This window comes from Pelmatolapia mariae, linkage group LG1 (assembly GCF_036321145.2).
Source record: "Pelmatolapia mariae isolate MD_Pm_ZW linkage group LG1, Pm_UMD_F_2, whole genome shotgun sequence".
NCBI classification, from domain to species: Eukaryota; Metazoa; Chordata; class Actinopteri; order Cichliformes; family Cichlidae; genus Pelmatolapia; species Pelmatolapia mariae.
In genome coordinates this window covers 17,044,417-17,056,683 of record NC_086227.1, presented here as the reverse complement: position 1 = coordinate 17,056,683, position 12,267 = coordinate 17,044,417, and the positions used below count along the sequence as shown (strand labels likewise).

The 12,267-nt window shown below is 42.5% G+C and overlaps 2 protein-coding genes across 2 annotated transcripts; one reads left to right on the top strand and one right to left on the bottom strand.

Moving 5' to 3' along the window:
- Positions 1-747: 747 nt before the first annotated feature.
- grk1a (G protein-coupled receptor kinase 1 a) lies at positions 748-7,228 on the bottom strand. Its single transcript, XM_063474168.1, has 7 exons — positions 6,278-7,228; positions 5,729-5,856; positions 5,415-5,572; positions 4,186-4,269; positions 2,362-2,486; positions 1,928-2,129; positions 748-1,536 (listed from the first exon to the last, which is right to left on the bottom strand). Exons 1-7 carry the CDS (start codon positions 6,977-6,979, stop codon positions 1,244-1,246), a joined length of 1,692 nt encoding a protein of 563 aa, XP_063330238.1. The 5' UTR covers positions 6,980-7,228; the 3' UTR covers positions 748-1,243.
- Positions 7,229-8,778: 1,550 nt separating this feature from the next.
- Positions 8,779-12,254, top strand: LOC134638752 (potassium-transporting ATPase subunit beta-like). Its single transcript, XM_063489656.1, has 7 exons — positions 8,779-8,890; positions 10,244-10,372; positions 10,457-10,570; positions 10,682-10,887; positions 10,986-11,048; positions 11,309-11,401; positions 11,987-12,254. Exons 1-7 carry the CDS (start codon positions 8,779-8,781, stop codon positions 12,143-12,145), a joined length of 876 nt encoding a protein of 291 aa, XP_063345726.1. The 3' UTR covers positions 12,146-12,254.
- Positions 12,255-12,267: the final 13 nt, after the last annotated feature.

Below are 12,267 nucleotides of genomic sequence, written 5' to 3'. Positions count from 1 at the left end.
GTGTCTTTGGACCGTGGGAGGAAGCTGGGGTACCACAAATCAGACCTTTATTACTGTGTACTCTTTTTCAGGATACAGCCATGGCAACAGGATCTTTTTGTTAGGATACAATGTGCAGGTATTAGTTTTTTCCATTTGGTGCTTAAACTGTAGTGTGTAAAATAGTGTAAAACTCTAACACTATCAATTCTTCTACAATTTAAAGTCTGGACGTAGCGTTTTCAGTGGGAGAAATGCTACGTCAGGATGAACAGAATCAACTTTTGGAGATTTACTTACCTGGATGATTGAGCATGCATCAAGACAATTTAAAGTCTATTATTCCACAGTGAGAGTGGAAATCATTCAAGACATTTGTCGGTCTTCTAAGCAGTGGATGTACCAGCAAATTCACACCAAGGTCAGCACTTGCAGTTCTCGGAGAAACTGAAAAAACCCCAAGAGCTACATTTCAGACTCTTCAGGCCTCAGTTAGCATGTTATATTTTAAAGTTCATGACAGTATGGATTATTTGGAGAAAGTGTCTTCTCTCTAAAAGGAACATGACAGCACAGCTCAGGGTTGAATAAAAACCACACAGAACAAACACTCCAGCTGTCAAGCACGGAGGTGTTGAGGTGATGATTTGGGCTCCTTGCAGTCACTGAATTAAACTCGGTAAGGACCGGATTAATTTTTATTATTACCTGATATCTTTGTCACTGTGTGTATTAGTGGAGGGGAAAAAAACAACACAAAATCCTGAGTTTAATGGCAAAGTATTTATTTAAATCCATAAATATCTCTACAGCTACGGGTAGACTGTTATTAAAGTGTGCAAAAATGTTAGAGCTGAAAAGTGGAAACACAGATGTAAACCTGCATACATGCTCTCACCTGTGCAAGTGTTTTTGCCACGTTTTTGATTAATTAAGCTGCATTTCAGTGAGTCTTAATGCAGGCAAAGAAAGCAGACAAACAAAAGCAGGATAATAAAATATATAAATTCTCTGTTTTTTGCGGTCCACGCGCACAAACACTGAATAATCAATCGTTCCTGTAAAACTCAAAGAGATATCAAAATGACATTACAGCAACAAACTGAACACAAAGTGCATATAATACCGTAAAAACCTGATTATGGCTTAGAGCAGCTCCACCAGTACAACTTTATCATGACGAAATACACTTATGTCTAACCTGTACTGACCACCTGTACAAAAAGTGCTCGAAAAGCAAAAAGTTCATGTCATTTGAAACCCTTTACGACACAGCGCAGGTGGAGGACTTGGGCGGCTGCTCCAGGATGGATTCCCGCCGCAGGTCGTTGGGTAAAGTGCCACCCGGACCCCAGACTGTGAGCTCGCCGTAGATGCTGGTCTCGATCATCTCCTCCTGCCAGGGGATGGGGATGTTCCCCGAGGCGAACTCGTCGAAAAAGTCCACGTCCTTGTCGTCCAGCTGCACGCCTTTAACCGTGGAGAAGGCCCCGACGTCATCGACATCCTTGGCATAAACTGTTTTGGAGTCCGGCACGAAAGGGGGCGTAAGGATCCCTGTGCAGACACAACACAGAGAGACGCTGGGTTCTTATCTCTTTCCCTGACGTGACACACTGTCCTTATTAAAAGCACAAAACTGTTGCTTTGGCTCTGGCTGAATTTATTTCTGTGGCACATTTAAAAAGAGAAGATAAGAAGATAAAAAGCCACAGAATAAATGTGGGTTTGGATAATCTCTAATGTTGGGGAGGTCCTGAAGTCTAAATGAGTGTTTCTACAGCTGGATTTTTATCAGCACTAAAAATGATCAAACCAAGCTTTAAATGAAACCAGTCATGCTCTTTAAACCTCATGCACAGACGTGTGTTAGTGCAATGATGAAAGCCGACACTACAACTGGGAGACTTCAGTGGAACTTTGGGTTCCTTGTGTGTTTCTGTCTGACCTGCATTCAGTTTCCTCCAGTTAATCTCACTGAAGAACGGGTGCGCCCTCAGCTCGTCGCACGAGTCGTTCTTGAAGCCGAGCCTCTTGTCGACCTCTTTGCACAGCAGACCCTCACAGATGGACCGGGCGTTCTCGCTAAACTTCTCCGGATAAGTTACCGGATCATTCAAAATCCGCTTCTTCACCACCTTATTCTCCACCTTTAACATTAAAACAAAAGCAGAAAAAAAGAAGGTAAATGAAAACCTGATTGTCACGTTTGTTCAGTTCCGCTTTAAAATCTGTATAATTGCACAGACAGCAAGATGCATGACGGAAAGAACCGAGAGGTTCTTGAGGAGAAAAGATCAAAAAGATCAAATGGTAAATTTACAAACTGCTTCAAAAGGAAAATGACACAAGATCGCACACAACACGTCTCAGTGCTTCTACCTTCTCTCCTCGGGTCCTGAAGGGCCCCTTGGCAGCCAGAAACTCGTACAGAGTGACTCCCAGAGTGAAATAATCCACAGAGTAGTCGTATTCCTCACCTTTCAGCAGCTCCGGAGCCATGAAACCTGCAGGTGACAGCAAAGAGGTCACGACCCTTCAGATAGAGGGTGGATGAAAACGACCAGGATGCAAAGTATCCTCCATTAGCAGGGATTACGCTTTTGTATTTCGGGGGATATTGACCCAAACCCAACAGGAAGTCTGCCATTTTTATTTGAAGATTCAATTTTAGTGCAGATTTTGCCACTTCCAGATGTTTTACTCTGTCGAACTCCTAGAGATGTTATCCAATCAACTTCATATTTGCTCAGTCTGAACTACAGATCTGGACCGTATTGAAATGTGGAGCTTCTTTCTGTCAAAGGGCGTGGCCATGGCGCCATTGCAAAATGCAATCATTCCTCATGAATTTTCATTTTGATCTCATTCACTCATACATTTTCCAGTCTGGACCAAACCACTCAGGTGTGATAAGGCTCCGCCCCTGAACACATTTCATTGCCAACAACCGTAATTTGTCCAGGAAAGCCGTACACAGTTGGTCTTAGGTCACATTGAAAAATGTGAGTTTTTGTGAATAGGTGTGACCCTGACGGCATGACGAATTTTGATGCTTCGCCACGAAGCACGAAATTGTTATAACTCAAAGAAATCTAGTCCAATCTCTCCTAAACTTCACAGGCATGATGAGAGTCCCACCCTGAACAGGTTTGAATAGTTAGAGTGGCACCTAGTGGGAGCAAGAAATGTAGTTATTGAGACTTTGATGTATTGCTTCTCCCAGGTTTACCCCATCCACCTCAAAAGCGGTCAGAATAAACATCACACTTTGATGATACTTCAGTGTGAAAATTGTGGGTTTACATTGAATGGCGCACCCTGGTGGCAGGGTGAATCACAGCGAAACAGGAAGTAGGTTTCATGTTTTATGGTCCTTTCCATTGACCATTGTAACAAAGCTCCCAACAGGAAGTCAGCCATTTTGAATTTAATGTATAATGTTGGCTAAAATTTTCACAGTTTTCAGGCCTCGTACTTTAGTGAACTCCTCCTCGGGATTTCAGGAGATCAACATGATCTCAGGTTGAATTTAAAGACCTGGGCGGCATGTAATGGCGAAGCTTTTGAGATTTCGCAAAATGGTGTTGCCATGGCTGCATGGCAAATTTCGATAATTTGCCATAAAGCATAAAACTGCTGCAACTCAAAGACGCATCAGTCAATCTCTACCAATGATGAGAGCCTGGCCCTGAACAGACTGATATGCATTTGTCAGTAATATTCAGAGCACCGCTTAGTGGGAACAGAAAATTAAAAGAATATTTTTCATCGCCACCTAGTGGGCAGAGGAGGTGTTTAGCATGCCTCGATGCGCCCAGTGCGAGTGCCCTCGTATTTCTGATTGCAGCTTTAATTTTGCATTGTTTTCATTATATGTTGATCAAAAGTCTTATACAAATAAACTTTCACTGCCTTTCTTGAACAAAAGTACACTTCGCTATTATCATACTGTGTAAAACAAATGATCTCTGAGTGGTCTTACTTTATCTCACATGATAACGTCATTTTGATAATGCCGGGGTTCATGTATGTAAAGCTACAGCAAAGAGCTAAACACCTGAGGTAAAATCCTCAACTGTGAAATGTAAATGTAGTATTCTGTATTTCAGTATATTACAAGGGAAATTTCACACATTAAGTGCAGAAACACTGAGTTTAGTTGTTTTTTGTTTTTTATTTCCATTTGAGGATTTAGTGGTGTACCTGGAGTGCCGGCGTAGCCCTTGATTTTAAACTGATCATCAGCCAGCTCCACAGCCAGACCAAGGTCAGAGATACGGACGTTACCTGTGTGAGAGCAAACAGGTTAATGTCAGCGTCACAGATATGATAAGCAACTCATTAACCTGCAGGAGTGTGATAACCCAAAGATATCCTTGTGTTAGCTGTGAAACACATTGTGTGTAATGTAGGTATGAAGTGTGTGTGTCTGTTTTAACTTCAGGAGGCTATTTCAAGTCAAGGTGAAGAGCTGTAATTGCACAAGCAGCTACAACAAGGCTTTTGTAATGATTTTTAGAAATAGTTCACCATTTTGGAAAACATGTTAGCATAAAGCTAGGTGAGACAGAAACATAATTTTTACCATTATCAGAACATATAGTGCGCTATCTAAGGCTCAATGCGTCATTAGGGAATCTTAAAAACACAATAAATACTAGAGTCCGAACAATATCTGACTTTCAAGACTGATACCGATCTTGTGTTATTTAAAAATCTGATATCTCAATTTTGATATAAAATTTTCAATTGTATGAAACAAAAATGGATGAGCTTGTTGTTGTTTTTTTGCAGTCTGCCCTCTAGTGAGCAAACTATGCAACATCAGCAGTCACACAATGGTCGAAGGGTGTTTCTCCCATCTCTTCTTTAATTTTTAAATTTTCATTCAGCAGTCGTTATAAATGCAGATACCAATAAATCGGTAAATAGCTAATATTGAATGATAATATCAGCCCTCCTATAAATCCTTTGTGCACACTTGAAATGATCTATGTTTTGCAGGATAACCACAGAACGGTGCCACAGGTTGCAATAACAGGAAAGCTGATACAGCAATGCCCCCTGTAGCTCTCCCCTCTTCGCTCTAAGCCCCTCCCACCAGAGGAGCACAGGAATTATTTGGGCTAAAAAAGTAAGACTTTATGCAGCGCACTTGCTGTAGACTGACCTGATCTAATCTGGAAAGGCTAATGATCTTGTAGGGAGTTAGACTTTCTAGAGCCTGGAGGAAGGTCAGGAGTCTAACTCCTTTTCAAAAACCTCTTGAGTTTACAACATGCAGAAATGTAACGATTTTAGATTATTATTAGATAATTCACAGCTGACCTCATACTATCACTTCTTTCATGTTTACATTGTCTCTACGTGGTGGCATGAGCACTGCAGACTAGACAGTTACCTTGGAGTCATCTTGTTCACGAGTGTTTTACCTTGATTATCCAGCAGCACATTCTCTGGTTTGAGGTCTCTGTAGATGATCCTCTTCTGGTGGAGGTGCTCCAGGCCCTGGATGATCTGTGCAGCATAGTAGCAGGCTCGTGGCTCTTCAAATCCTGGGTTGTTCTCATCCACATTATAGATATGGTACCTAATGCGATCAGTGAGAGATGTTGTAGGTTCATCCGAGGCAAAAATCCCTATATCGCAATAATAATTCTTAGTTTTGGGGTTGCAAGTTGTTAAATTACCTCTATGAGCCTGAAAACGTGTAGGATGATGGGTCAAAGAGAAAAGATGATCTAACCTCAGGTCTCCGCCGTTCATGATGGTCATGACCAGACACAGCTCCGTTTTCGTCTGGAAGGCGTATGCCAAAGAGACGATGAACCTGCTGTGAACTCGGGCCAGGATCCTTTTCTCCACCATCGCGCCCTGCAGGCAGCAGAGGAGACAGCAGGAGACACGAGAAACTCTGTTATTAACAATATCTGAACTTGCATTTCCAGCTGCACCAGCTCTCCAACTTTAGAAGCGTCTTCTTGTTTCTGCTTTGATGACTAGAGACAGGAGACTTCAGTCGGGGTCCGCTCCATTTATAAACATGACAGGATTGGCACTTTATACTATAAGGAGATCAAAATGTACTAATGCTGAGAGGACTAATCATATAAGCCTATGGTGCTCACCTGTAAGCCTCTATCCTAACACTGACTGTTTAATCAGGTAGGCTGCTCAGCTACTGCAGGTAAAAGTCCTGCAGAACCTCATGGAAACTAAATGCAAAAGGTTCCTGTATTTGAACAACTTGATGAACTGCTGGACCTATAATAGAGCAGGTGGTGTAACTCCTTACCTCATAGCCTTTTCTCTTCTTCAGCCTCTTCTTGTTGAGCTTTTTGCAGGCATATAGTTTCCCCGTGCCCCTCATCTGACAGGCAAAGACTTCCCCAAAACCCCCTTTCCCCAGTACACGAAAATCCAAGAACCAGTCTTCTCCCATGGGCTGCATCTCTAGCCACTTCCACTGCAGAAACCTCTTCAGGTACATACTCTCCAGGAAGAAAGTGTAGGGCACTTCCTTGAGGAAGTCCATCACACTGTCCATGGTCTCGTTGAAAAGGTCATCAGAAGCCTGTTGGTGTTTCTCTTTGACCTTCGTGATGCCATTTTCTGGCAGAAAGGGGCAGTAATACTTGGCATCAGGCTCCATATAACGCGATATGATCTTGCACGCTTTGTTGACTCGATCTTCATCCTCGGCATTGTTGTACTCCTCGATGTCTTTCCACAGACGGCTGGGGCCTTTGTACTCGTTGTTGGACTCCAGGAACTCCTGGAAGAGACGTTTGCCAATGGGCTGCTCCACACAGACCGCCTGGAAGCCCAGGTCTAAAGTCTCCCGCAGACCCTCGCACACCGTGATGTGAGGCAGCTTCAGGCGGGAGTGGAACTTCTTGTCTCGGTTGGCCGCTGGGTTGGCAGTGCCATCAAAACTTCCGCGGGCCGAGATGTAGGCAGAGTTGGCCACAACTGTCGTCAAGCCACCGATATCCATGGTGGATAAGAGAAGAGGAGAGAAGGATAAAGAGCAACAAAAGTGTTACAGGGAAGAAAAAGCAGATGAGAAAGTCTGCAAATGAGAACCAAGATGAAGAAATTGCAAAATGCAGACAAAAATCACAGAGAAGTAAGTGATGTAGGAGAGGACTTCTTCCTCCGGTGATTCAGAAGCAGAGTGACTCGCACATGTGAGCATCTGCTCACTGCACAGCCACAGAGTGACTTCCCTCAGCGACCCTGACAGTCTCTTCTCTTCCTCTCACACATGCACACGCACATGCAGATCTACCTGACTCATCACCTTTCCTCAAAGACACTTATCCACGCTGAATCTCTGTAATGCTCTGCCCCGTGCCCGACCATGTGCTCTGTGCCGGAGACGGGACGGGAACAAGGTGTGAGGGAACACGATGGAGAGTAGAGGCAGAAAATGAAAGAGGAAAAAGAGACAAATTAGGTAAAAATATGCATGTATGTAGCGGGACAGTAATGACAGCAAAGTGAGAGCAAAGTTCTCTATCACTTTATTAGGTACACCTGTTAACTGCACATTAAGAAAATGAAGAAAAGCGATTTAAGTGACTTTGAATGTGGCATGGTTGTTGGTGCCAGACAAGCTGATCTGAGAATTTTAGAAAGTGCTGATCTGCTGGGACTTTCCCACAGAACCATCTCTAGGGTAAAGAGAAAGGAAAGGAAACAGAGAGAGAAAAAAGAGAAAAATTCCAGTGAGCGGCAGTTTTCTCTGGGGAAAAATGTTTTGTTGATGTCAGAGGTTAGAGGAGAATGGCCAGATTGCTTCGAGCTGATATGAAGGCAACAGTAACTCAAATAATCTCTTGTTGCAACCAATGTATGGAGAAGAGCATCTCTGAATGCACAAAACATCAAACCTAGAACAGCAGAAGACTGCACCTGACGCTGAAAAATGTCAGTCTCAATTTCTGAGCAACATTTGGACACTAGATGAAATGAAAATATGCTTTGTATCACCCCCCATCCCTTTAGGACCTCAGCAGGATAATGTATTATGTCACAAAGCTCAGATCATCTCAAACTGGATTCTTGAACATGACAATGCTTCCTAGTAGCTGGAGTAGCTGGTGTCAATAAAATATATGAATTTAGTAGCAGTGAAACAAGCCGGCGGAGCCTCCACCTGAAGCTGAATTTGAAGTTTTTGCAGCCCTGTATTAAAATAACCTACACTCAGCCCAGTAGAGCACCTTTAGGATGTGACAGATGTGCAGCCAACAAATCTGCAGAAACTGCTGTCATGTTATCATGGAGCAAAATCCCTGCTGGAGGAACATTTCCAGCATCTTGTTGAATCTGTGCCACAAAAAATGGGCTAGTACCTATAAAGTTTGTGCTTTAGTACATCAGAATTAGTCAAATGTTTCAGAGGCCAAACTGACTCAGGTTTTCATTTCTGTTTGGATTTGCAGTGATTTAAATCAGTCCTGTTATCATTAGTAGCCGACCTTTTCAAGGTGATCCTGGTGTTTCTCCAGTGAATAAAGGACGTCATTGCTAATGAAGGAAGTTTACCTGCTCCTGTCGTGGTACACCTTATCTTGGCCTCATAAATACAGAGTGAAAGATAACACACATCACACTGTGGACCGACTGTAAGTGCAGAAAAGAATGAGACTGAACGCAAGACGTTAACACAAAAGCTGAAAGTTCCTCAGAAGATTTGGAGAGGGACGAGAGAGGGAAGAAAGAAATATTACTGCTGTCTTTACTGAGCTGAGAGAAGGAAAGAGAAAAGGTTTGCTGTGAAGCTCCATCATGGCCACTCTGAAGGAAAAGAGGACTTGCGGGCAGCGGTGTGAAGACTTCGGCCACTTTGTCTGGAACTCGGAAAATGGGACGTTTATGGGAAGAACGCCAGAGAAATGGGGTAACAAGGACATGACTTCACTAATCTCTCCATTTTTAAACCGCTTAAAACAAGTATTTTTCAGATTATTTAAAACATGCTGATAGCACTCATTCAGTCAAGTTACATGTTAAAAATTGTCCTAATAACCTTTAAATCTTTTCTTTTTGTCTGTATTTAATTTTGAATTGTTGCTGTGATCTGAGCTTTGTGACATGGTGCGCATGATGAGTACACTGTCCTCATAAAGGGTTGGATGTGGTCAGCAAGAATATTCAGGAATGCTGTGGTGTTTAAATGAAGCTCAGTTGGTACTAAGATGCCCAAAGCATGGCCAGAAAGTATCCCCCATGCTGTTATACCACCACCATCCTGAACTTTGATGCAAGACTGGATGGAGCCATGTTTTTATGGTGTTAATGCTAAATTCTGACCCTAAAATGTGAATGCTGCACCTGAAATCCAGAGTCATCAGACCAGGAAACATTTTTTCCATCTTCTACTGACCAGTTCTTCCCATCCGTTAAGTAGCCTCAGTTTCATGTTCTTAACTAACAGGAATGGCACCAGATGTGGTCTTCTCCTGCTGTAGCCCATCTGCTACCATTAAGGTTTGATGTGTTGAGGGCTCTGACCCTACGATTCAAATGTCACAGCAGAAATTGAAACTGTGTGAAGCTGTAACTCAGCTTCCTGTTCTTGAATGACAGGAATGGCACCAAGTGTGATCTTCTGTTGTTGTAGGTTTAATTTGCTGTGTTTCAGAGGTACTTTTCTGCATAACTTGCTTGTAACAAGTAAATATTTGAGTTACTAATGCCTTTGTATCAGCTTAAAGCAGTCTGACCTCTGGCATCAACAAGGCACTGTCACTCTCTGGATGTTTTCTGTTTTCGGTCCTTTCTCTGTTAACCCTCTTTAAATAATTTAAGTCAGGTGCGATTGGCTCGTTAGACATTTACATTAACGGGCAGTTGAAAGGCTGTACCTAATGAAGTGGCCGGTGAGTGTAGTTGTTTTTCTTTCACATAAAACATAAAAGGCCTCAACAGTATCTGTGTGTGAGTGTTTGCTGAAAGACACACGTGATCCCAGTCACATGTCATGCACTCCTAGAGCAGCGAGAGATAAGTAATGATAAGTTTTGTGCACCCTTCTCTGCTTGACCTTACAATGAGATTAAATTCAGTTTGCAGCAGCAGAGGACACCTGACCTCTGCGTTTCCACATTAGGCAGAGCTGCCTTGCTAGTGTGTACAGTAAATATTCTTTCTCTCACTCTTATTTTCTAAGCTTCAGATTAAGGAACATTGATAACTAAAAAAATTATTGATGTACCCATAAAGGTGTGTTAATAAACTCCTTCCTTCACAGTGTACATAAGTCTGTACTATGTGGCCTTCTACGTCATCATGACGGGGCTCTTTTCTTTGGGGATCTGGGTCCTCATGTACACCATCAGTCCCTACAAACCTGACTACCAAGATCGACTAACATCACCAGGTTACATAAATCATAAATACATAAATACATAAATAATCACAAAAGATATCTCAGTGCCTCATAAGCATCTGTTTTCCCACTCAGGGGTGATGGTGTGGCCGGACACATACGGAGAGGAAGACGTTGAAATCTCCTACAACACGTCAGACAAGGCCAGCTGTATGGCAATGGCCAACATCCTTCACGACTTCCTGAAGCGTTAGTGTTCCCATACATGATTTATTTGGCATTATGTAACTTTTAACATGCACATATGTCAGAAAAAATTAAAAAAAGACACCTGGCTCTGTTTTCACCTCTCTCTTTTAGCCTACAATGACACCAAGCAGCTGGAATGCAACAACTACAACTGCACCAAGGGGAAGTACTTCATCCAGAAGACCTTCTCTGCCCCCCACCACACCAAGTGGGCTTGCCCCTTCACACAGAGCATGCTGGGACCCTGCTCTGGAATTGAGGATCCGACTTTTGGCTACAACAGCACCATGCCTTGTGTCGTCATGAAGATGAACAGGGTGCGTTTGGTTTCACTCTGTCAGGATCTTTAAGCTAGAAAAGCGATGACATCATATAATAACCAGAACTAAAAGCAAATGTTGTGTTTTGTCTGCAGATCATTGACTTTTTGCCTTCTAATAACACCGCTCTGCCCCCATATGTGAACTGCACCATACTGGTGAGCTGCATGCAGTTACTTTAAAGTAATAAAGTAGTAGTATAATATTTGAATAAAGTAGTGGGTATAGGGTGACTCTATACTGTGGAAAAACACTGGATTCAACACATTTTCCACCTTTCACAGATCTTTCCATCACACGCTTCCTGTCTGTTAATCTCCCGCCTTTTAAACTCATCAGCCACAGTTGAACAAAGATTCACAAAATGAATCAAGTTTGTCTTTCAAGAAAATAAAACTCTGTTTCTGTTTGGATGTAGGATGGAGAGGACAGTGTGGCGAAAATAGAGTATTTCCCACACGGTGGAATTATGGATCCCTCCTACTTCCCATACTACGGAAAGCTAGCACAGGTAAGACAGCAAATAATGATCTAATATTCAGGAGGCTTCTTCCATGTACAGTAACCTTCATATGTTTTTAGCACAAAGACATATGGAGATCACACCCTCAGATTTTCATCTATAATGGCCTGGATGAGCCAAATACAGATGAAACTATTGTATTTGGCTCTAAAACACAGCCAGACACTCACTCTGGGTGGAACTACTTTGATCTTCAGTGCTTTGACCAGAACTCGCTCTTTAAACGAATGTTTGTGTCTTCCTTCGTTCACATGCACAGAAGTGCTAAAATTAGAAACATTGTGTCTCATTCGTTGTTTCTAACAACCCTTTGATCTCTGGATGTCAAATATGGACACCGAATTCACAATCCTCTTTGTTGAGTGCTTGTTCACTGAGGATTTTTGGATCGTTGGAGTTTTTTATTTACACTGTTGCAGGTTCTCTACCATTATATTATCATAAGAGTCTTGAGATGATTCGGTGCCACATTATAAGCACTTTTTTTTTCTATTCAGGTACCCTTGTTCTTATGTTGCACTTGGTTAAGGAACCAACACTCTGCCTCTTCTTCTTTCTTTCTTTCTTTTACAGCCTACTTATGTCAACCCACTGGTGGCCGTTCGGTTCAGCCTGGTCGGAGAGAAGAAAGCCAAGATCCAGTGCAGAGTGGTGTCTGAAAAGATCAGCTACGAAAACATCCACGACCCCTATGAGGGAAAAGTCATCTTTTACCTCAAAGCAGTGAAATGAACCAAGTCAGATAGTCACACAGTACCACTACTCACCTGCTACTACCATATATCTGGATCAGTAGGGATACTTATCAAACCACCTTTAAGCCACTTGTATTCAACTTAAGCAGTCTATAGACC